Here is a 25,926-nt window from a genome sequence, read left to right as displayed (position 1 = left end):
TCACTAGTAGAACTGGTCTAAGGTTAGAAATCACCATCTTTTCCGAGTCCTATCAACCTTTACACTCCAATTTTGCTGCGCCAGCTCCTACATTGCTTTCCGCTTTGGTCTCTCCCGCACCGCTTTTATGAAGAAGAACAATAACAATAACAATCCACCCATAGAATTTCTTGTTCCGTGTCATAAATGAGATAAACATAGCTTAAAAGCATATCATCATGAAAAAATAGAACCCCATAGAGGATATTCTAAATGAAAAGGAAAAAACGAAACGGGCGTGCAATACACATACAACAACTCCAAAGCTGAGAGCTTGGAAAATATCCCAAGAGGTAACTCTTGAATTTCATTTGACCAAAGGTTTCTGTTGAAAGAAAACATCAAAAACGTTACTTCATTCAGTCAGGACATTGAAATAAAGTGTCAAAAACATGTATATGTAAAATGCCAAACAATGTTCCTAAAGTTGTTAGGTTGGCAAATATTCCAAAGGGTAGTTGCTGGATTTTATTGTACGCCAAATCCCTGTGAAAAGAGACATGTTTTTAATGTAGAGACTGCGGACAACATTACTGCATGGTCCCGGCTCAGAAACACCACCTTCTCCTGAAGGGTCCGATCAACCTTCAAACTCCAATTTGGCTGCGCCATCTCCTACGTCGCTTTCCTTATTGGTCTCTTGCGTACCACTTTTAAGAAGAAGAACACCAAGGCCTACTCTGGGACCTAAAGTCGCCTAAAGTCGCCTTATGTCGCCTTAAATACCCTCGGTAAGAGGGTGGGGGGATCTCATATAAAATTGAAGGGGTGATCGCCATACCTTTTATGGGTGAATATTTGGGTGTTAAAATCTAAAATTACTTCATCAGATACATTGTGGTACTTTTTAAGGAAATGAGCCAAAAAATATGACAGGCAGCAAATGCCAATCAACTGATTTGGTACCTCTAAAATAAAATGATAAAAAAAGTTGTTCAGATCATGCCCACAAAACATAATTCTGATACCTTTTAGGACTTCTTTTTAAAATTTTCGAGTTTATCCCTGTCACTTTTATATGGGAACCGCCCCCACCCCCTGCCGGTCTTTTAAAAATCGCTTAGATTAGAAAAAGCTCAAATTTCCCCTACAGGATAAACTTACCCACTTCAATAAAACAAATGAATTTGTTTTCCATAATAGTGTATTCACTGAGTAACCCATCTCTGCCAGTGACTCAACTGATAGTCTTAATATTATGTAGTGCCATCAACCATCCCCCATACAAATGTGAGAACTTAAAAGCTGGGGTTAGAGGACCCTTTCTACCTAAAAACATGCACATGTAAAATGCCAAACTTACAATGTCTTTAAAGTTGTTAGGTTGGAAAATACTCCAAACGGTAGTTGCTGAATTTTATTGTACGCCAAATTCCTGTGAAAAGAAGACATATGTTTTGTAATGTATAAGGCAGGCTTTATGAGCTTTAGGAATACACAGTAATCAGAACTCCAGGGATGAAAACATACGAACAAGGAAGAGTACAAGAAGAGACCGCGGACAATAATACTGGTCTCGGCCCAGAAACACCACCTTCTCCGGAAAGGTCCGATCAACCTTAACACTCCAATTTGGCTGCGCCATCTCCTACGTCGCTTTCCTTATTGGTCTCTTGCGTACCGCTTTTAAGAAGAAGAACAACAACAGCAGCATGGCACAGTAAAATAAGTCAGCTATATGCGTAGCAGCAAATAAATCCAGCCATGGCATTCCTTATTCATGCCATAAATAAGATTAACATAGCTTAAAAGGACATCACCTAATAAAAAGTAGAACCCCGTGCCGAAAATTCTAAAAGATAAGGAAAACACGAAACAAGCGTGCAACACACGTACAACAACACCAACGCTGACTGCTTCGAAAAAATTCCCAGAGGTAAATCTCGAATTTCATTATGCAAAAGGAATCTGTTGAAAAGAAAAAATTACAAACGTCATTTCATTCAGTCAGGACATTGACAGTATCGAAAACAATTTGTTTGTTATTGTTAAAAGATAGCCTATAGCTACAAACCAAAATGTATAGGTAAAATGTCAAACTTACAAGTCCTCTAAGGTCGTCAGGTTGGAAAATATTCCCGAAGGTAGTTGTGGAATTTTATTGTACCCCAAACCCCTGCGAAAATAAGAACTATGATTTTAATATATCAGGCAGGATTTATGAACTTCAGCCGACACAAATTAAACAGAACTCGAACGATGAAAACATGTGAACAAGCAAGAGAACAAGAAGAGCCTGGAAAATATTATTGTACCTGAAGAAATGCGATTAAGTCTCATTGTCAACGGTAACAAAAAGACAGAATTTTCCATCTACAATCAAGAGCTTAGTGCCAATTTCAACAGAGTTGCTACCAATAAGTTCGGTACTACTCCAAGGAGGGTGATCATTGTAGCTGGAAAGGATGTTGCGTTGTGGTCATTTCATATCTTTTTTAAACTCCAAGCGCTTTCCTTTATACCGCCACTCACAATGAGTGAATGAATGAATGAATGAATGAATTCTTATATACCGCACATATCACCAAGTCTCATGGTGGTTTACAATTCTATGGGGTGAGATCGGAAGTCCTCTGGCAGCCGCTATCGGTCCATATTAGATCTCACCTACCCACCCACTCAACCCAAGCATGAGTGTGAAAGATAGAAGGCCAGACCCCAACACCGGGAACTACGTCCCCTACTCTTGCGAACAGTGTGTGAGTACTTTAATGTCCCACAAAGTTATTATGAAGAAGGGTTGTGAGACGGGACCTACGATTTATCGTCCTTATCAGAGAAGACTAGAAACTCTAACCATTTGCAGATGTCATTACAAAGGCAGCACTTTTCTCCTCAATCAATTTTAAAGACCCTTAGTGTTGGCCCGGCCGGGGTTTGAACCTGCGACCTCCCGCACGGGAGCCCGGTGCTCTACCAACTGAGCCAACCGGTCGGCGGTTGCCTCAATCCACTTTCTTGACATCAAGCACACTCACAAGCTGCTCAACTAAGGAACTACCTTACAAACTCTGCAACAAAACCCCGACAACACACCTCGAACGCCAATACTTCGCAGAAAAACACCTTCTTTAGCACCTCAAACGCCAATGCTTCATAACAGTTCATTTTACTCTAATGAGCCTCTTCGATTCTCTCTTCCCAAGGTAGTGTTAGCTCCCAAATCAACAACACTCTTCAATCCATTATAATAACCAGTCGACTCGGTCTCAGCTCACTTACAATGTCTTTAAAGTCGTTAGGTTGGAAAATATTCCGAAAGGTAGTTGCTGGATTTTATTGCGCGACAAGTTCCTGCAAAAAGGAAGAAAAAGAAGACGTATTTTTTCAATGTATACAAGGCAGGCTCTGTGAGCTTTAGCAACACAACTAAACAGCAACTCTGTGTAAGATCTAAAATCTAAAAAAAAAAGATTTCACAAACAATATATTCATCCATCAACTTCTCTTGGCAAGTAGGTATGAAATATTTAATTGTAGACGGAAAAAGTGAACTTTCAAAACATTTTCTGATTCGAACTTTTCACACCTCGGTTGTACTCCTCGAGTATATTCCGGAGTGTCAAATATTCGAATCAGAAATTTTAAAGAAAGATAGATTTATCCGATCGTATTTCATTTTTGTTACCTACTTTCCAAGAGAAGTTGATGGAAGAGTGATCAGCGAGATTTATATCTAGATGAAAATTGAGTATAAGGATCTTAGAAATAGCCCGATTTCAAACAGCACTCGAGAGATGAAAAGATTCGAACAAAGAAGAATGCAAGAGGAGACTGGAGAATACGATTATACCTGCGATTAAGCGATTAAGACTCAGAGTCAACGCTCACAAAAAGACAGAATTTTCCACCTATAATCATTAGTTGAGTGCCCACTTCAACAGAGTTTCTACCCAATAAGTTCGGTACAGTCCTCCAAGGAGTGTGATAAAAAAAAGCTGAAATGGAAGTTAGGTTGTGATCATTTGAATTTTTTTAAACTCCGAACGCTTGTCTTCACCGCCACTCACAAACCACTTTCTTTACAGCACGCACACTCACATCTGCTGAACCAAGGTACTGTCTTTCCGACCCTACAACGAAACCACGACAACAGATCTCAAACGGGAATACTTCGTAGGAAAACTCCTCATAACATTTCAAATTACTCTGATGCGCCTGCTCAATCCCCTGTTCTCAAGGTAGCGTTAGCTCCTCAAGCAGCAACACTCTCCCATCCACCGGCCCACGATCAGGGGCACAAAAAAACGCCTTTGTAAGATCGGAAGAGATAAGAAATTCTGAACAAACGTACAAGATCTTCAAACGTGAAAGGCTAGAAAATATCCCACTGCTCAGATACTGGATCCTGTTTGATGGCAAGTGCCTGCATGAAAACAAAACGACAATTATAGTTTATTAGAAACAATTCAAATGGCCTTCCAAAGGAAGATATCGGAGGAAACTCGTTACAAATCAAGCTTTACTCTGGTAAAGTACACTCAAACCATCACAATGTGGTCACCTTTTACTAGAATTGTTTCTAGAATCAACGGTGTCACAAAGAAGTGTTATTTATTTGTTCTGTATTCTATGAGTTTCCAGACAGTTACGGTGCTACCCAGTTACAGCAAGCTATAGTGTCGATCAGTTGTAGCATTTGTGTATACTGATATTGTCGCATCCATTGTTCAGAGATATTTCACTTGCACAACCAAAAGACACAGTTAATTAAGCAAAAATACAATTCTAGCAATTCAATTGGCTGTAGAATATCCCTGCAGGCAGATGTCCAATTTCATTCGGGTTCAAATCCCTATAAGACAGAAAAGAAAAACCGCAGAAAATAATAGTATAGGCACTGACAAATTTAACAACTTACAAGTAGACTGATTCGAGGCAGAAAATACTAATATACACATATAAAAAAACATACAAGTACAGCAACTTCGATAAGTTGGAAAATATCGTTGGCGGTAAATGTTGAATGTTAGTCGAAGTCAAATTCCTGAAAGAAAATAAAACATAAAAGTGCGAGGTGTTAAAAAGCACGTAAAAAAAGTGGTTCCAGTCATAATCATTAGTTAGGAGAAGGCAGGACCTTTAGTGTGGGGCGAGGATTTTTTTGTGGGAGAGGGAGGGGAGAGGGGGGTGTTAGTCATTTCCCAAATTCTAAACGCTTTTTGACACTAAAATACATCATTCTCTTCGGTTTTAAGGCGGCACTGGCAGTGGCGATTGCAATAGTTTTAAGGATTTATGTTTTTGACGGCATTTACCATTTCTACAAAGCTAAAAAAATCTGATTTACCTTGGCTTTTAAAACTCTAACAATAAATATATGGGGAAAGATGTACAATAACTTACAGCTCCTCCAGCTCTGACAAATCTATTCCCCTCAAATTAATGGATTCCCCCTCAAAAAATAGCAGTAAACGGTACACACTATATACCACTTTCGTTTCACCCATCTTCATTTGCTACCGTCCTTTGCCTCTCTAATATACAAGAAAGTCTGGATTGATATCTCAAGTACCTTAGGTTGGATGTACAGAAGCAAGTGTTCCTTAACAGATCTCCTTATACACAACATAGGGTGTCATTTACAAACAAGAAAAACCATTCAAGAAAAACCTTGTCAAGGAATAGTTGCTCATGACCAAACGGCTGTGTTGTTGGCGTATTCGTCACGGAAACCTTGCCCACCTTTTTTCATGCGAACAAGTGAAATTTTCAAGAAATTTAGCAAGTAAACTCGTTTGCAAACAGCCTTAATTTTTCAAGCACATGACTATAGAACAGGAAAAAGGCATTAAACGTACAACGTCTTCAGCAGCGTCAGGTTGGAGAATATCCCAGCAGGAAGTTGATGAATTTTGTTCCAATTGAGATTCCTAAATAAAAAGAACTAAACGCTCTTAGCTTCTTGTTCAGCTGTTGCTGGATTCACTCCGGGGTTTGAGCTATCTATCGTAGATGAAGATTAAAGAGATTAATAAGACTGCGTTTAATTGGCCGTGTTTCTTTGCCTTTTTAGACAAAGGAAAAATGGCATAGTCTTTGAAAGTCAGTTTGAAGACCATTGTCACTTAGCTGCAGTGCGTTTCTGTCGTTCATTTGGGATGGTCGTCTCTAAAAAGAAGGTAAAACGTGAAAATGACCTGGGCTAATTGATCACAATAAAACCGTGACATTTGAGAAAAACGTACGTACAATTTTCCCTTAAAAGGTGTTCAAAAGATTCAAAGATTTCAGGCCTTGCCCAGTTTGTTTGCTTGTACCCTTGTACACCTGCCAAAATGTGACAAACCCGTGCTTTCACATGACAAATCTCCATAAATTAAACTTCCAGTTATTGCTTAAATCCGTGTTTGACGTAATTTCTTTCTATAGAACGGTTTACAGTTAAGTGTCGAAAGTAATTTTGCGTTGCTTTATGTTTGCTTTACTGCATTCTGTGAATTTTAGCAAAACTCGCGTCATCTTCTCAACCAATGAAAAGCAAAAATCAAACCCAATCGTGACTCGTTCGCACGCTTTTTCCCGCGATTGTAGTTTGTAACATGTATTTGCTTCGAGTTCTGATTGGTTCATTGCGCTGTTTGTATCTGTCTCAAGTTCTTCTAATTCATCTCTTAATTACTTCTTCAAACAACATACTAATATGGCATAGCTTACAAATACTGCAAACTTGATAGTTTGGAGAATACTCCCACTGGTAGTCGTTCAATCGCATTCGATGCTAAATGCCTGAGGAAAACAAAGAAACATCTTCTATTTATTCAAGTCATTGAAACCAGCCAAAATATATATAAACCAAACACTTTTACAAATTTTGCTCCACATGCATTTACCTGTGAAAACATCAAATGTCATTAGTGGAAATGCACTTAGCTACCCAAAGCTAGTTTAAAGAAACTCCACTCAGGAATAACGGGAAACAACTAATCAAATTAAACATAAAAGGCTAAAATCCCAACTGGCAGGAGGCAAACCAGTTGGCTATCTACAAGCCCGAGTATAGGACTTCAACCTGTGACTACCAGATTTAAAGTTCCGCGCCTTAACCGCTGGGCGTACGCCGCCTCCTCAAAATTCAACGTTTTCACCGTTTTGCATTTGTTCAGTACTTCTCTTTCCATTTATTGAAGCTGAAAATTTGTCCTCTAGCAGAGGCCCTTGGAGCACTTATGAGTCAAGTGCCCGGAGGTCTGCCCCTGCGGCGGATGTTGAAGGTTCGAAATGGGATTGATCGGCAAATCAGCTTTATGAGTAATTTCTTTGAAATAGATTTCGTAATGAAAATACACGCTAAAAAGTCACGACGTTTCCACCTCTCCGAGGCCATTTTCAAGTGCCAGTAAAAAATAAAAACCTTAGAATAAATATATTCATACAACTAAAATCGGTAAGAAAGTCATGAACGCTAAAATGTGTCAAAAAATGTGTCAAAAATGTCAATGATAAGTATTAGATAGTTAAAAAAGGACGTAAAACCAAGAAACAATGAAGCAATAACGAGGCTTGTAGAGAACTGATCTAAACAAATAATTTAGCGCGGATGGAATCACACTATTTGTTTAGAGATGGTTTCAGTTCTTTGATAAAAAGCATTTCAAAAATAAGACAATCAAGCTTGTTCTGACACTTTCTTAAAAATGAGGTATTGGGAAAGATTTAAACAGCTTCAGTATACTTACAGGTATTGCAAAGTCTCCAGTGACGAGAAAACATTTTCTGTCAAATCTTGAATTCGATTGCGCCCTAGTTTTCTGTGGTAAAATACAGGCATACGTTGTAAATCGCGGGCTTACTTCTACAGTAAAATATATATTATTAAAATATGAATCACACCAGAAAAACGAAAACAAGAAACAAAAACAACAAATAACTGCAGAATAACAGCAACTAATAAAATTCCCGGAATGACCAAAAAAAAATGAAAGGTAGAAATGTAATCCCTGGTTAATAGCATATAAATATATTTCTTTGTTATATGAGGACAATAAAAATACATAAAATCGTACAATAAAAAGAAGAAGCTGCGTTTGTCAAGCGGCCAATGGACACAAGAGCCAAACAAAGTGAAGCAAACTTACAAGGTCTTCAAGTGCGACAGCTTGGAGAATACTCTTTTAGGTAGGTGCTGAATGTTATTTGATTGTAAGTACCTACAATAAAGGCAATATATCGTCATCCATTGCGTATAATATTGTAACCAAGCAGCCAAAGGGAAAGGAACGACCAGCCATTTGCTTTTCACGCTATAAAGTTAACAGTTCATGCTATCCCACATTTTATATTGTTTCCTTTTTGTCAAGACTATATGTTAAGGCTCACAGTCAAAAAGGAAACACCCAGTTTAAGTAAGTAAACAGCAAAAGCAGCGAGCACGCAAAAATAGTAATCATCAAACAAATAAACAAAAAACATACAAGGCAACCAACTGCAATAGGTTGGAGAATATTCCTTTAGGAAGAACTTGGATTTCACTTTCACCCAGATCCGTAGAAGAAAACAAATCATGTAATGTTTATTCCAGAAATCTCGATAGTGCTAATAAGGTCAAAGTTTGGATTGGACAATGCAACGTACAGTGCGAACAACGTCGATAGCTTGGAAAATATTTCCTCTGGAAGATGACGGATTTTGTTTGACCAAAGCGCCCTGAAAAATTGGAAATGTTGATTAGAGTTTAATTGTTCATGGCTGAGAAAACGGCGTATGATATGATGATAAATACTATGGCCAATCTATATGGACAACCTACTCCGAGCACACACTCATTTCATAAATATTTTCATTTATTAGTAGTATAGTATGCACAGTTTACTTCTCTTTTTTTAAAGGAAATTTAATTAATTTGGAGGGGGTAAATTAATGGCAATGACGTCATAGGCTATTCTCTTGAAAACATAAACAAAATGTGGTGGATTCTCATTAACGCGCTGTGGAATACATTAAGTTGTTGTGTTCTATTTTAGGCTTACCAACAGGTTATGAACCGGTTGACATTTACATGCAGCTTTATCTCTTTTTCGTGAAATTACCTCTTCCTCCTCCTCCCAAGTAGTTTCTTTTGTTTATAAGAATTTCTAGCGTCTAAAACAATAAATTCTGTGCGGTGTTTGATCACGTCTTTTGAATATTAAAATACTTTGTCAAGCTTTCACCTCACTAAGAAAGTGATGATCAATGCCCAAATGAACAACCTAATTTTGAGTGCCTCCAGTTAAGAGTCAATGACGACACAACGTCCTTTGTTTTAGACGCTAAAAATTCCCATATTCCCATAAACAAAGGAAACTGTTCCAAATCATTGCTTTCATTGTGATATTGTCATGCGATATAGCCTTCAAACAAACGATGAGAAGAGGGGAAATGTGGAGGAGACAACGTCACCAAAAATAGAAATAAGGAGGCAGAGGACGAGAAGGGAAATGTGGAGGAGGAGGAGGAAAAGGCAACGTCAGCAACAATAGAAATGAAAAGGAGAATACTCATTATCTTGGGGAAGACCGCTGACAAAGGGAAAAGGATCGCAGGCTCAGATTTCATGTTAGGTGAGCTGGGACCACTGACCGTGGATACAGGATGACAAGATCGCTGGCTCAGGTTTCAGAGAAATGACTTCTGATCAATTTGGATCGCACGTTCAGCTATCAGGGGTAAACAGCTGACTACTCTGGAGCGCTGGCTCATTCTCTACGGTGCGTACTCCAATAGAATTTTGGCCTTTGTTAACCTTTCAAACCGGTTATACCGATCATGACTGCAATAAGATGAAAATAGACCATGACACCATTGATAAACCTGTCGAACTGGTTCAAAACCTTTTGATAAGCCTAAAATAGAACACAACATCATTCTATTGTAATTTATGTATTCCACAGCACGTTAATCAGAATCCACCGCATTTTATTTATGAGATCAAAAAAGTAGCCTACGATGTCATCGGCGTTAATCTATTCCCCTCGAATTAATGGATTCCCCCTCAAAAAATAGCAGTAAACGGTACATACTATATACCACTTTCGTTTCACCAATCTTTATTTGCTCCCGTCCTCTGCCTCTCTAATATACAAGAAAGTCTGGATTGATATCTCAAGTACCTTAGGTTGGAGCTACAGAAGCAAGTTTTCCTTAACAGATCTCCTTATTCACAACATAGGGTGTCATTTACAAACAAGAAAAACCATTCAAGAAAAACCTTGTCACGGAAAAGTTGTTCATGACCAAACGGCTGCGTTATTAGCGTATTCGTCACGCAAAACTTGCTCACATTTTTTCATATACGAACAAGTGAAATTTTCAAGAAATTTAGCAAGTAAACTCGTTTGCAAACGGCCTTAATTTTTCAAGCACATGACTATAGAACAGAAAAAGGCATTAAACGTACAACGTCTTCAGCAGCGTCAGGTTGGAGAATATCCCAGCAGGAAGTTGTTGAATTTTGTTCCAATTGAGATTCCTAAATTAAAAGAACCAACTATTCTTAGCTTCTTGTTCAGCTGTTGCTCTATTCACTCCGGGGTTTTGAGCTATCTATCGTAGATGAAGATTAAAGAGATTAATAAGACTGCGTTTAATTGGCCGTGTTTCTTTGCCTTTTAAGACAAAGGAAAAATGGCATAGTCTTTGAATGTCACTTTGAAGACTATTGTTACTTAGCTGCAGTGTGTTTCTGTCGTTCATTTGAGGTGGTCGTCACTGAAAGGAATGGCAAACGTGAAAATGACCTGGGCTAATTGATGACAATAAAACCGTCACATTTGAGAAAAACGTACGTACAATTTTCCCTTAAAAGGTTTTCACAAGATTCAAAAATTTCAGGCCTTGCCCAGTTTGTTTGCTTGTACCCTTGTACACCTGCCAAAATGTGACAAACCCGTGCTTTCACATGACAAATTTCCAAAAACTTCCAGTTATTGCTTAAATCCGTGTTTGACGTCATTTCTTTCTATAGAACGGTCTACAGTTGAGTTTCGAAAGTAACTTTGCGTTTGCTTTGGTCATTTGCTTTACTGTATTCTGTGACTTGCAGCAAACCTCAACCAATGAGAAGCAAAAATCAAACCCAATCATAACTCATTCGCACGCTTTTCCCCGCGATTGCAGTTTGCTACATGTAGTTGCTTCGAGTTCTCATTCGTTCATTGTGCTGTTTGTATCTCTCTTAAGTTCTTTTAATTCATCTCTTAATTACTTCTTCAAACAACATACTAATATGGCATAGCTTACAAATACTGCAAACTTGATAGTTTGGAGAATACTCCCACTGGTAGTCGTTCAATTGCATTCGATGCTAAATGCCTGAGGAAAACAAAGAAACGTCTTGCATTTATTCAAGTCATGCAAACCAGCCAATATCAGTATATGAACCAAACACTTTTACAAATTTTGTTCCACATGCATTTACCTGTGAAATGTCAAATGTCAATACTGGAAATGCACCTAGCTACCCAAAGCTAGTTTACAGAAACTCCACTCAGAAATAACGGGAAACAACTAATCAAATTTTAACATAAAAGGTTAAAATCCCAACTGGCAGGAGGCAAACCAGTTGGCTATCTACAAACCCGAGGATAGGACTTCAACCCGTTACTACTGGATTTAAAGTTCGGTGCCCTAACCGCTAAGCGTACGCCGCCTTCTGCAGATTCAACGTTTTCACCGTTTTGCTCTTGTTCAGTACTTCACTTTCCATTTATTGAAGCTGAAAATTTGTCCTCTAGGAGAGGTCTTAGAGCACTTATGAGTCAAGTGCCCGGAGGTTTGCCCCTGCGGCGGATGTTGAAGGTTCGAAATGGAATTGATCGGCAAATCAGCTTTATGAGTAATTTCTTTGAAATAGATTTCGTAATGAAAATACACGCTAAAAAGTCACGACGTTTCTACCTCTACGAGGCCATTTTCAAGTGCCAGTAAAAAATAAAAACCTTAGCATAAATATATTCATACAATTAAAATCGGTAAGCTTGTCATGAACGCTAAAATGTGTCCAATTATGTGTCAAAAATGTCAAAAATAAGTATTTGAAAGTTAAAAAAGGACATAAAACGATGAAACGATGAAGCAATAATGAGGCTTGTAGAGAACTGATCTAAACAAATCATTTAGCGCGGATGGAATCACACTGTTTGTTAAGTGATGGTTTCAGTTCTTTGATAAAAAGCATTTCAAAAATAAGACAAACAAGTTTGTTCTGACACTTCTTAAAAATAAGGTATTGGGAAAGATTTAAACAGCTTCAGTAGACTTACAGGTATCGCAAAGTCTCCAGAGACGAGAAAACATTTTCTGTTAAATCTTGAATTCGATTGCGCCCTAGTTTTCTGTGGTAAAATACAGGCATGCGTTCTAAATCGCTGGCTCAATTCTACTGTAAAATATATATTATTAAAATATGAATCACACCAGAAAAACGAAAACAAAAAGACAAAAGCAACAAATAACTGCAGAATAACAGCAACCAAATAAATTCCTGGAATGACCAAAAAAAATGACAGAAAGTAATGTAATCCCAGGTTAATAGCATATAAATATATTTTTTTTGTTATATGAGAACAATAAAAATACATAAAATCATACAATAAAAAGAAGAAGCTGCGTTTGTCAAGCGGCCAATGGGCACAAGAGCCAAAAAAAGTGATACAAACTTACAAGGTCTTCAGGTGCGAAAGCTTGGAGAATACTCTTTTAGGTAGGTGCTGAATGTTATTTGATTGTAAGTACCTACAATAAAGGCAATATATCGTCATCCATTGCGTATAATATTGTAACCAAGCAGCCAAAGGGAAAGGAACGACCAGCCATTTGCTTTTCACGCTATAAAGTTAACAGTTCATGCTATCCCACATTTTATATTGTTTCCTTTTTGTCAAGACTATATATTAAAGCTTACAGTTAAAAGGGAAACACCCAGTTTAAGTAAGTAAACAACAAAAGCAGCGAGCATGCAAAAATAGTAATCAACAAACAAATTTGTTGTACGCCAAATCCCTGCAAAAAAAGAAAACTGTGTTGCTTTTTAATATATAAGGAACACCTTAGATTAAAACATACGGAAGAGCAAGAATTCAAGAAGAGACTGGGAAATATTATTGTCTGACCTGGGGAAATGCAGTTAAGCTGCGTTGTGTTCATTTGAATTTGAATTTGACAAAAGGAATCGGTTGAAAAGAAAATAGTACAAACGTTACTTTGTTCAGTCAGGACATTAAAAGTGTCCAAAACATTTTGTTGCTGTTGTAAAAAGGTGTATACGCAAAATGTAATACTTACAATTTCTTTAAAGAGGTCAGGTTTGAAAATATTCCTGAAGGTAGCTGCTGGATTTTATTGTACCCCACATCCCTGCAAAAAGGCAAGCTGTTTTTAATTTATGATACGGACTTTATGAGCTTTAGAAACACAACTTAATCAGAACTGGAGAAATGAAAACATATGAAAGAAAAAGAATGCAAGAAGAAACCTTAGTATATTATTGTACCAGGGAACTGTGATCAAGCCTCAATGTCGACAGTAACAAAAAAGACAAATATTTCGCCATCCACAAGCATCAGCTGAGTGCCCACTTCAACAGAGTTTCTGCACGTTAAGCTCGGAACCTCTCCAAGGATTGTTACTGCAATAACCTGAATTGAATATATGTTACGATGTGCTCATTTGTATTTTTTTTATTAATTCCCAACGCTTCCCAACACCGCCACTCACAAAGATGAAACCACTTTTTTTACAGCAAGCACACTCCAAGCTGCTCAACCAAGGCACTGCCTTACTGACCCTGAAACAAAGCATCGACAACAAACCTCAAACGGCAATACTTTGCAGAAACATCTTCCCCCTGTATTTCAAACACCAACTCCTCGTGACATTTCAATTTCCTGTGATGTGCCTCCTCGATCCTCTCTTCCCATGGTAGTTGTAGGTCCAAAAACAACAAAACTCTCCCATCGATCACTAGTAGAACTGGTCTAAGCTTAGAAATCACCACCTTTTCCGAAGGAGTCCTATCAACCTTCACACTCCAATTTTGCTGCGCCAACTCCTACGTCGCTTTCCGATTTGGTCTCTCCCGCAACGCTTTTTTAGAAAACGACCTCTGGCTAAAATGGCTAAAAATCTAAAAGCTTTCGACTGGCCGAACTGCAGCCTTCGACGGGTAAAATGAATGATAGGAAAGCGGTGAGAAAATTTTAAACAAAAAGCGTGAATTGCGAAATAATAAAAATGTAAATAATTATGAATGTTTGTTAAAAAGAACGTTGATTTGTAACGGCAAGAATTGTTATCTACGTTAGGTGTCATTCTGGTATGCCACGCTTCTAATGTTTTTCTGGTTTTGAAGGTGACTTTCTCAATATTTGACGCGTTTTCAAAATCAATGACCTGGTTGTTGGACCAGGCGTGATTAACAATTCTAGAACCTTTGGCCGCGTCAATTATTGACAAAGGTACCCGATCAGAACCAGAAAAACATAATTATTTACATTTTTATTATTTCGCAATTCACACTTTTTGTTTAACTTTTTCTCACCGCTTTCCTATCATTCATTTTACCCGTCGAAGATTGCAGTTCGGGCAGCCGCGGAAAGCTTGTAGTTTTTTAGTCATTTTAGCCAGAGGTCGTTTTCTAAAATTTTAACTATGTTTCATCCTGGCTACGGCCCCTCAATATTTTTAGGAAGAATAACACTCGTTACACGGTGAATTGAGTCAGGAACACACTCAGTAGCAAATAAATCTACCCATAGAATTTCTTGTTCCATGTCATAAATGAGATAAACATAAGTTCTAAATGAAAAGGAAAAAACGAAACGGGCGTGCAATACACGTACAACAACTCCAAAGCTGAGAGCTTGGAAAATATCCCAAGAGGTAACTCTTGAATTTCATTTTTCAAAAGGTATCTGTTGAAAGAAAACATCAAAAACGTTGCTTCATTCAGTCAGGACATTGAAATAAAGTGTCCAAAAACATGTATCTGAAAATGCCAAACTTACAATGTCTCTAAAGTTGTTAGGTTGGAAAATATTGCAAAGGGTAGTAGGCCTACTCTGGGACCTTAAGTCGCCTAAAGTCACCTTAGGTCGCCTTAAATACCCTCGGTAAGATACTGCACATATCACCAAGTCTCATGGTTCGTTTACAATTCTATGGGGTGAGATCGGACGTCAGCATGTGAAGGCGCCTCTGGCAGCCCCTATCGGTCCATATTAGATCTCACCCACCCACCCACTCAACCCAAGCATGAGTGTGAAAGATAGAAGGCCAGACCCCAACACCGGGAACTACGTCCCCTACTCTTGCGAACAGTGTGTGGGTTCTTTAATGTCCCACAAAGTTATTATGAAGAAGGGTTGTGAGACGGGACCTACGATTTATCGTCCTTATCAGAGAAGACTAGAAACTCTAACCATTTGCAGATGTCATAACAAAGGCAGCACTTTTCTCCTCAATCAATTTTAAAGACCCTGAGTGTTGGTCCTGCCGGGGTTTGAATCTGCAACCTCCCGCACGGGAGCCCGGTGCTCTACCAACTGAGCCAACCGGTCGGCGGTTGGCTCAATCCACTTTCTTCACATCAAGCACACTCACAAGCTGCTCAACTAAGGAACTACCTTACAAACTCTGCAACAAAACCCCGACAACACACCTCGAACGCCAATACTTCGCAAAAAAACACCTTCTTTAGCACCTCAAACGCCAATGCTTCATAACAGTTCATTTTACTCTAATGAGCCTCTTCGATTCTCTCTTCCCAAGGTAGTGTTAGCTCCCAAATCAACAACACTCTTCAATCCATTATAATAACCAGTCGACTCGGTCTCAGCTCACTTACAATGTCTTTAAAGTCGTTAGGTTGGAAAATATTCCGAAAGGTAGTTGCTGGATTTTATTGCGCGACAAGTTCCTGCAAAAAGGAAGAAAAAGAAGACGTATTTTTTCAATGTATACAAGGCAGGCTCTGTGAGCTTTAGCAACACAACTAAACAGCAACTCTGTGTAAGATCTAAAATCTAAAAAAAAAAGATTTCACAAACAATATATTCATCCATCAACTTCTCTTGGCAAGTAGGTATGAAATATTAAATTGTAGACGGAAAAAGTGAACTTTCAAAACATTTTCTGATTCGAACTTGTCACACCTCGGTTGTACTCCTCGAGTATATTCCGGAGTGTCAAATATTCGAATCAGAAATTTTAAAGAAAGATAGATTTATCCGATCGTATTTCATTTTTGTTACCTACTTTCCAAGAGAAGTTGATGTATCTGTTGAAAGAAAACATCAAAAACGTTGCTTCATTCAGTCAGGACATTGAAATAAAGTGTCCAAAAACATGTATCTGAAAATGCCAAACTTACAATGTCTCTAAAGTTGTTAGGTTGGAAAATATTGCAAAGGGTAGTAGGCCTACTCTGGGACTTTAAGTCGCCAAAAGTCACCTTATGTCGCCTTAAATACCCTCGGTAAGAGGGTGGGGGGGGGGGGGGGATCTCATATAAAATTGAAGGGGTGATCGCCATACCTTTTAGGGGTTAATATTTCGGTGTTAAAATCTAAAATTACTTCATCAGATACATTGTGGTACTTTTTAAGGAAATGAGCCAAAAAATATGACAGGCAGCAAATGTCAATCAACTGATTTGGTACCTTTTAAATAAAATGATTAAAAAAATTGTTCATATCATGCCCACAAAACATAATTCTGATACCTTTTAGGACTTCTTTTTAAAATTTTCGAGTTTATCCCTGTCACTTTTATATGGGAGCCGCCCCCACCCCCTGCCGGTCTTTTAATAATCGCTTTGATTAGAAAAAGCTCAAATTTCCCCTACAGGATAAACTTACCCACTTCAATAGAAAAAAATGAATTTGTTTTCCATAATAGTGTATTCACTGAGTTACCCATCTCTGTCAGTCACTCAACTGATAGTCGTAATATTATGTAGTGCCATCAACCATCCCCCATACAAATGTGAGAACTTAAAAGCTGGGGTTAGAGGACCCTTTCTACCCAATAACATGCACATGTAAAATGCCAAACTTACAATGTCTTTAAAGTTGTTAGGTTGGAAAATACTCCAAACGGTGGTTGCTGAATTTTATTGTACGCCAAATTCCTGTGAAAAGAAGACATATGTTTTGTAATGTATAAGGCAGGCTTTATGAGCTTTAGGAATACACAGTAATCAGAACTCCAGGGATGAAAACATACGAACAAGGAAGAGTACAAGAAGAGACTGCGGACAATATTACTGGTCTCGGCCCAGAAACACCACCTTCTCCGGAAAGGTCCGATCAACCTTCACACTCCAATTTGGCTGCGCCATCTCCTACGTCGCTTTCCTTATTGGTCTCTTGCGTACCGCTTTTAAGAAGAAGAACAACAACAGCAGCATGGCACAGTAAAATAAGTCAGCTATATGCGTAGCAGCAAACAAATCCAGCCATGGCATTCCTTATTCATGCCATAAATAAGATTAACATAGCTTAAAAGGACATCACCTAATAAAAAGTAGAACCCCGTGCCGAAAATTCTAAAAGATAAGGAAAACACGAAACAAGCGTGCAACACACGTACAACAACACCAACGCTGACTGCTTCGAAAAAATCCCCAGAGGTAAATCTCGAATTTCATTATGCAAAAGGTATCTGTTGAAAAGAAAAAATTACAAACGTCATTTCATTCAGTCAGGACATTGACAGTATCGAAAACAATTTGTTTGTTATTGTTAAAAGATAGCCTATAGCTACAAACCAAAATGTATAGGTAAAATGTCAAACTTACAAGTCCTCTAAGGTCGTCAGGTTGGAAAATATTCCCGAAGGTAGTTGTGGAATTTTATTGTACCCCAAACCCCTGCGAAAATAAGAACTATGATTTTAATATATCAGGCAGGATTTATGAACTTCAGCCGACACAAATTAAACAGAACTCGAACGATGAAAACATGTGAACAAGAAACAGAACAAGAAGAGCCTGGAAAATATTATTGTACTTGAAGAAATGCGATTAAGTCTCATTGTCAACGGTAACAAAAAGACAGAAGTTTCCATCTACAATCACGAGCTTAGTGCCAATTTCAACAGAGTTGCTACCAATAAGTTCGGTACTACTCCAAGGAGGGTGATCATTGTAGCTGGAAAGGATGTTGCGTTGTGGTCATTTCATATTTTTTTTAAACTCCAAGCGCTTTCCTTTATACCGCCACTCACAATGAGTGAATGAATGAATGAATGAATGAATGAATGAATGAATGAATGAATGAATGAATGAATGAATGAATGAATGAATGAATGAATGAATGAATGAATGAATGAATGAATGAATGAATGAATGAATGAATGAATGAATGAATGAATGAATGAATGAATGAATGAATGAATTCTTATATACTGCACATATCACCAAGTCTCATGGTTCGTTTACAATTCTATGGGGTGAGATCGGACGTCAGCATGTGAAGGCGCCTCTGGCAGCCCCTATCGGTCCATATTAGATCTCACCCACCCACCCACTCAACCCAAGCATGAGTGTGAAAGATAGAAGGCCAGACCCCAACACCGGGAACTACGTCCCCTACTCTTGCGAACAGTGTGAGGGTTCTTTAATGTCCCACAAAGTTATTATGAAGAAGGGTTGTGAGACGGGACCTACGATTTATCGTCCTTATCAGAGAAGACTAGAAACTCTAACCATTTGCAGACGTCATAACAAAGGCAGCACTTTTCTCCTCAATCAATTTTAAAGACCCTGAGTGTTGGTCCGGCCGGGGTTTGAACCTACGACCTCCCGCACGGGAGCCCGGTGCTCTACCAACTGAGCCAACCGGTCGGCGGTTGGCTCAATCCACTTTCTTCACATCAAGCACACTCACAAGCTGCTCAACTAAGGAACTACCTTACAAACTCTGCAACAAAACCCCGACAACACACCTCGAACGCCAATACTTCGCAAAAAAACACCTTCTTTAGCACCTCAAACGCCAATGCTTCATAACAGTTCATTTTACTCTAATGAGCCTCTTCGATTCTCTCTTCCCAAGGTAGTGTTAGCTCCCAAATCAACAACACTCTTCAATCCATTATAATAACCAGTCGACTCGGTCTCAGCTCACTTACAATGTCTTTAAAGTCGTTAGGTTGGAAAATATTCCGAAAGGTAGTTGCTGGATTTTATTGCGCGACAAGTTCCTGCAAAAAGGAAGAAAAAGAAGACGTATTTTTTCAATGTATACAAGGCAGGCTCTGTGAGCTTTAGCAACACAACTAAACAGCAACTCTGTGTAAGATCTAAAATCTAAAAAAAAAAAGATTTCACAAACAATATATTCATCCATCAACTTCTCTTGGCAAGTAGGTATGAAATATTAAATTGTAGACGGAAAAAGTGAACGTTCAAAACATTTTCTGATTCGAACTTTTCACACCTCGGTTGTACTCCTCGAGTATATTCCGGAGTGTCAAATATTCGAATCAGAAATTTTAAAGAAAGATAGATTTATCCGATCGTATTTCATTTTTGTTACCTACTTTCCAAGAGAAGTTGATGGAAGAGTGATCAGCGAGATTTATATCTAGATGAAAATTGAGTATAAGGATTTTAGAAATAGCCCGATTTCAAACAGCACTCGAGAGATGAAAAGATTCGAACAAAGAAGAATGCAAGAGGAGACTGGAGAATACGATTGTACCTGCGATTAAGCGATTAAGACTCAGTGTCAACGCTCACAAAAAGACAGAATTTTCCACCTATAATCATTAGTTGAGTGCCCACTTCAACAGAGTTTCTACCCAATAAGTTCGGTACAGTCCTCCAAGCTGAAATGGAAGTTAGGTTGTGATCATTTGAATTTTTTTAAACTCCGAACGCTTGTCTTCACCGCCACTCACAAACCACTTTCTTTACAGCACGCACACTCACATCTGCTGAACCAAGGTACTGTCTTTCCGACCCTACAACGAAACCACGACAACAGATCTCAAACGGGAATACTTCGTAGGAAAACTCCTCATAACATTTCAAATTACTCTGATGCGCCTGCTCAATCCCCTGTTCTCAAGGTAGCGTTAGCTCCTCAAGCAGCAACACTCTCCCATCCACCGGCCCACGATCAGGGGCACAAAAAAACGCCTTTGTAAGATTGGAAGAGATAAGAAATTCTGAACAAACGTACAAGATCTTCAAACGTGAAAGGCTAGAAAACATCTCACTGCTCAGATACTGGATCCTGTTTGATGGCAAGTGCCTGCATGAAAACAAAACGACAATTATATTTTATTAGAAACAATTCAAATGACCTTCCAAAGGAAGATATCGGAGGAAACTCGTTACAAATCAAGCTTTACTCTGGTAAAGTACACTCAAACCATCACAATGTGTTCACCTTTTACTAGAATTGTTTCTAGAATCAACGGTGTCACAAAGAAGTGTTATTTATTTGTTCTGTATTCTATGAATTTCCAGACAGTTACGGTGCTACCCAGTTACAGCAAGTTATAGTGTCGATCAGTTGTAGCATTTGTGTATACTGATATTGTCGCATCCATTGTTCAGAGATATTTTACTTGCACAACTAAAAGACAGTTAATTAAGCAAAAATACAATTCTAGCAATTCAATTGGCTGTAGAATATCCCTGCAGGCAGATGTCCAATTTCATTCGAGTTCAAATCCCTATAAGACAGAAAAGAAAAAGCGCAGGAAATAATAGTATAGGCACTGACAAATTTAACAACTTACAAGTAGACTGATTAGAGGCAGAAAATACTAATATACACATATGAAAAAACATACAAGTACAGCAACTTCGATAAGTTGGAAAATATCGTTGGCGGTAAATGTTGAATGTTAGTCGAAGTCAAATTCCTGAAAGAAAATAAAACATAAAAGTGCGAGGTGTTAAAGAGCACGCAAAAAAAGTGGTTCCAGTCATAATCATTAGTTAGGAGAAGGCAGGACCTTTAGTGTGGGGCGAGTGTTTTTATGTGAGAGAGGGAGGGGAGAGGGGGTGTTAGTCATTTCCCAAATTCTAAACGCTTTTTGACACTAAAATACATCATTCTCTTCGTTTTTAACGCGGCAGTGGCAGTGGCGATTGCAATAGTTTTAAGGATTTATGTTTTTGACGGCATTTACCATTTCTACAAAGCTAAAAAAATCTGATTTACCTTGGCTTTTAAAACTCTTACAATAAAGATATGGCCGGGAAAGATGTACAATAACTTACAGCTCCTCCAGCTATGCCAAATCTATTCCCCTCAAATTAATGGATTCCCCCTTTAAAAAAAAGCAGTAAACGGTACATACTATATACCACTTTCGTTTCACCAATCTTCATTTGCTACCGTCCTCTGCCTCTCTAACACACAAGAAAGTGTGGATTGACATCTCAAGTACCTTAGGTTGGAGCTACAGAAGCAAGTTTTCCTTAACAGATCTCCTTATTCACAACATAGGGTGTCATTTACAAACAAGAAAAACCATTCAAGAAAAACCTTGTCAAGGAAAAGTTGCTCATGACCAAACGGCTGTGTTGTTGACGTATTAGTCATGGAAAGCTTGCTCACACTTTTTCATGCAAACAAGTGAAATTTTCAAGATATTTAGCAAATAAACTCGTTTGCAAACGGCCTTCATTTTTCAAGCACATAACTATAGAACAGAAAAAGTCATTAAACGTACAACGTCTTCAGCAGCGTCAGGTTGGAGAATATCCCAGCAGGAAGTTGATGAATTTTGTTCCAATTGAGATTCCTAAATAAAAAGAATCAAACACTCTTAGCTCTGGAGTTTGAGCTATCTATCGTAGATGAAGATTAAAGAGATTAATAAGGCTGCGTTTAATTGGCCGTGTTTCTTTGCCTTTTAAGACAAAGGAAAAATGGCATAGTCTTTAAATGTCCTTTTGGAGACCATTGCTACTTAACTGTAGTGTGTTTCTGTTGTTCATTTGGGATGGTCGTCTCTAAAAAGAAGGTAAAACGTGAAAATGACCTGGGCTAATTGATCACAATAAAACCGTGACATTTGAGAAAAACGTACGTACAATTTTCCCTTAAAAGGTGTTGAAAAGATTCAAAGATTTCGGGCCTTGCCCAGTTTGTTTGCTTGTACCCTTGTACACCTGCCAAAATGTGACAAACCCGTGCTTTCACATGACAAATCTCCATAAACTTCCAGTTATTGCTTAAATCCGTGTTTGACGGCATTTCTTTCTATAGAACGGTTTACAGTTGAGTGTCGAAAGTAATTTTGCGTTGCTTTGTGTTTGCTTTACTGCATTCTGTGAATTGTAGCAAAACTCGCGTCATCTTGTCAACCAATGAAAAGCAAAATTCAAACCCAATCGTGACTTGTTCGCACGCTTATTCCCGCGATTGTAGTTTGTTAGATGTATTTGCTTCGAGTTTTGATTGGTTCATTGCGCTGTTTGTATCTGTCTCAAGTTCTTCTAATTCATCTCTTAATTACTTCTTCAAACAACATACTAATATGGCATAGCTTACAAATACTGCAAACTTGATAGTTTGGAGAATACTCCCACTGGTAGTCGTTCAATCGCATTCGATGCTAAATGCCTGAGGAAAACAAAGAAACATCTTGTATTTATTCAAGTCATTGAAACAAGCCAAAATATATATAAACCAAACACTTTAACAAAGTTTGCTCCACATGCATTTACCTGTGAAAACATCAAATGTCATTAGTGGAAATGCACTTAGCTACCCAAAGCTAGTTTAAAGAAACTCCACTCAGAAATAACGGGAAACAACTAATCAAATTAAACATAAAAGGTTAAAATCCCAACTGGCAGGAGGCAAACCAGTTGGCTATCTACAAGCCCGAGGATAGGACTTCAACCTGTGACTACTGGATTTAAATTTTGGCGCCTTAACCGCTGGGCGTACGCCGCCTTCTGCAGATTCAACGTTGTCACCGTTTTGCACTTGATCAGTACTTCTCTTTCCATTTATTGAAGCTGAAAATTTGTCCTCTAAGAGAGGTCCTTAGAGCAGTTATGAGTCAAGAGCCCGGAGGTTTGCCCCTGCGGCGGATGTTGAAGGTTCGAAATGGAATTGATCGGCCAATAAGCTTTATTTTAAAAAAAAATTAGGTATTGGGAAAGATTTTTAAACAGCTTCAGTATACTTACAGGTATTGCAAAGTCTCCAGTGACGAGAAAACATTTTCTGTCAAATCTTGAATTCGATTGCGCCCTAGTTTTCTGTGGTAAAATACAGGCATACGTTCTAAATCGCAGGCTCAATTCTACTGTAAAATATATATTATTAAAATATGAATCACACCAGAAAAACGAAAACAAAAACCAAAAACAACAAATAACTGCAGAATAACAGCAACTAACAGATTTCCCGGAATGACCAAAAATAAATGACAAAAAGATAGGCAACATTTCTTGCCTATTTGGGAAAATCATTGTTTATATTGTGATTATATATATTCGATAAGTTTTTCTTTTATGCCTTTATGAAACAAAATCCATATCCATGCGTGGTCAAACAAAACATTATGATAATATCGGCAATAGAATGTATCAAAATTAACCTACAATTCCTGTAGCTCGTTCAAATCATCAAACACATTTGGCGGCAGGGTGCTGAGTTGATTGGATTCCAGATCTCTGTAAAAAAGAAAACAATTGAGTCGTTTTCAGGCTTTTGTTTAGCATATGGTGGAAATTTGACGTTTGAAAATTTGCTGATAGTTTTTATTTTGCCTTCGTAATAATTATTTCACAGAAATTTGATTAGGCAGCCAATATATTGTGCTCTTCATACACACTCAGTGAATAAATTTCATTGAAAATTAACGGTCTTTCTTCCCAACAAAATCAAACTATTCGGATGAGGAAATGTTTTGATAGGAGACGTTTTAGGACTACCAAATCGGACGAGATGGCGACAGTCATATTTTTGTAAACTAAATGCTTCTATAATTTCCAAAAATTTAGTCCTATGTCTTAATTAGCTGGTTATTTTATACTGCACTAGATTAATCTGGCAAACAACTGGACATTGAATGATATTCTCCGAGTGATAGCCCCAGACATTTCAAACAAGAGTCACTGCAGTGCTTTTACATAAATAATTTGAACTTTTCATGATCTTAAAGCGTTTCGCTGATGGTACGTACAGACCAGAATATCAACTGAGTGCTGGAAAACATTAAATAAAGCTACCTTCCAACGCGTGTTGTCAGCGAAAATGGGGGTGGGTTAGTAACAAAATTTATTGGCCTTAAAAATAGACGTGAATTTTTGGCTGTAGACGTTGCATATACATGATCCTGGAATCTTTAAGATTTTTTTTTGTCTTCGCTCTCGATAAAAGGAGTCACTGCTTATCGAAACAATCAATGGTTGCGGTGGCGTTACCGACGGTAACTGCAGTTAACCAAATCTTTAGTCACATGAAGTCAAACGTAATTGGAGTTAGTGGTGTTTGAAATGCTCATCGAATAAAGTTCAATCGATTGATGTTTCGCAGTTTCGTTTTGTTAATCGCCTCGCTACTATAAGAGCACGTGCAGAGTAAAATATGCATGCTAAAACATGCGTGTTCTCGTTTCTAAAGTAAAGTTCAACCTGAGTATCCTGCTTGGATGAAGCCATAGTTACTTGCTAAGAATAGTGCGGAGTGGGGAGGGGGATTGGTTCCTATCCGCATAGTCGCCCCTTTAGTACAACCATAGGCTAGTCAAATAACAGGAATGATTTTAATCGACAGATTAAACTAAAGAAAGTCTTGTACTTACAGGACTCTGAGTGTAGTCATATGATGAAATGCATCCGTAGGTAGCTTGCTGATCCTAGTTCTTTTTAAAACCCTGTTATCGATATAAAACAACTCAAGTTATAGAACAGTTCAAATGTTTCACACTGTACTGGCCCATCATCAGGCGATCTTTTCGCTTCCATTGATAAACCACTGATTACCGGAAAAAAGTTCGAAGGCTAGTTTTGAGTGTACCAGAATTGTACTTTTATATTAACACAGCTGGAGAAGTTAATATGCTTGCTTAATTCAATTTATTAATCACGAAGAACAAAAATAAACTTACAGATTGGTTGCCGTTGTTGGAATACAACTCAACACGTCGAATGAGGGATCTGTATCCTCGCATAAATATTCATTGACAACCTGATCTGCAACCCAGCTATCTCCAGCACACGGATTCTTGCAATCTGGAATAATATGCAAAATATCGTGCTGTGTCCAAAGTAATTGCCACCCGAAAGTAACGCCTTTTAAAAGGAACAACACCTGAAACTTAGGATCACAACAATACACATACAATATATCAAGATTGTATGAGAGAGGAAAAGCAAGCGCCAACAGATTGAAAGAAAATAAATACTGTCCACTTCGGACGACCAAGAAATGGTTTACTTTAGCGGAAATTAATAATTAGGCTTGTCAAACTGTTCATAGGGAAGCCTTCAGTAGAAAATAGTTCCTGTAAGGTTTATGGTGTTTACGACTTTTTCTTTCTACTGTTTTGCATTTGCTTTGTACAGAGCTGCCAAATTAAGATAAATTAACTCAAACGATTTGGAAAAAGAAAACACCCCCAAAACAGCTTGTTTGTACGTGGAGACTTGTTATGTAGACAAAACTCATAGTAACCTAAACGAAACGCACCGTTCATAACCAAATTCATACTTGTATCTGATACACGCTTCGCCCTTAAACCATGGGAGGGGTGGGTGGATTCGGCCCGCTCGGAAAAACTGAAGACTTTTTCAAATCTTCAACAGGCAACAATTTGGCGTCGTAATTCTGCGTTCATGCAATTTTATATTACCGTGGCAACCAATTTTGACAAATAGATTTTTCTTGAATTGTAATGTTGCTGCTTTTAACGAATAAAAGTTAA

General features: G+C 38.2%; 1 protein-coding gene across 1 annotated transcript in view; it reads right to left on the bottom strand.

The window, feature by feature from the left end:
- LOC146456483 (uncharacterized) overlaps positions 1-25,926 on the bottom strand; it is a 101,805-nt gene that overhangs the window by 68,131 nt on the left and 7,748 nt on the right. The window contains exons 6-31 of the mRNA XM_085093050.1: positions 25,111-25,234; positions 24,805-24,876; positions 23,600-23,671; positions 23,183-23,254; positions 22,536-22,607; positions 21,712-21,783; positions 19,150-19,221; positions 17,816-17,887; positions 17,608-17,679; positions 17,075-17,146; positions 14,859-14,930; positions 13,303-13,374; positions 12,682-12,753; positions 12,282-12,353; positions 11,260-11,331; positions 10,418-10,489; positions 8,614-8,685; positions 8,118-8,189; positions 7,719-7,790; positions 6,697-6,768; positions 5,841-5,912; positions 3,262-3,333; positions 2,084-2,155; positions 1,876-1,947; positions 1,343-1,414; positions 293-364 (exon numbers count right to left, since the gene is read on the bottom strand). Of these exons, the coding sequence (XP_084949176.1) occupies positions 293-364; positions 1,343-1,414; positions 1,876-1,947; positions 2,084-2,155; positions 3,262-3,333; positions 5,841-5,912; positions 6,697-6,768; positions 7,719-7,790; positions 8,118-8,189; positions 8,614-8,685; positions 10,418-10,489; positions 11,260-11,331; positions 12,282-12,353; positions 12,682-12,753; positions 13,303-13,374; positions 14,859-14,930; positions 17,075-17,146; positions 17,608-17,679; positions 17,816-17,887; positions 19,150-19,221; positions 21,712-21,783; positions 22,536-22,607; positions 23,183-23,254; positions 23,600-23,671; positions 24,805-24,876; positions 25,111-25,234 (1,924 nt within the window). The remainder of the gene's footprint in view (positions 1-292; positions 365-1,342; positions 1,415-1,875; positions 1,948-2,083; positions 2,156-3,261; positions 3,334-5,840; positions 5,913-6,696; positions 6,769-7,718; positions 7,791-8,117; positions 8,190-8,613; positions 8,686-10,417; positions 10,490-11,259; positions 11,332-12,281; positions 12,354-12,681; positions 12,754-13,302; positions 13,375-14,858; positions 14,931-17,074; positions 17,147-17,607; positions 17,680-17,815; positions 17,888-19,149; positions 19,222-21,711; positions 21,784-22,535; positions 22,608-23,182; positions 23,255-23,599; positions 23,672-24,804; positions 24,877-25,110; positions 25,235-25,926) is intronic.

Source organism: Pavona decussata, unplaced genomic scaffold, assembly GCF_977016875.1.
Source record: "Pavona decussata unplaced genomic scaffold, jaPavDecu1.1 SCAFFOLD_254, whole genome shotgun sequence".
Lineage (NCBI taxonomy): Eukaryota > Metazoa > Cnidaria > Anthozoa > Scleractinia > Agariciidae > Pavona > Pavona decussata.
Note: the sequence above shows the minus strand (reverse complement) of the source record. Positions and strands in the feature narration are given on the sequence as shown.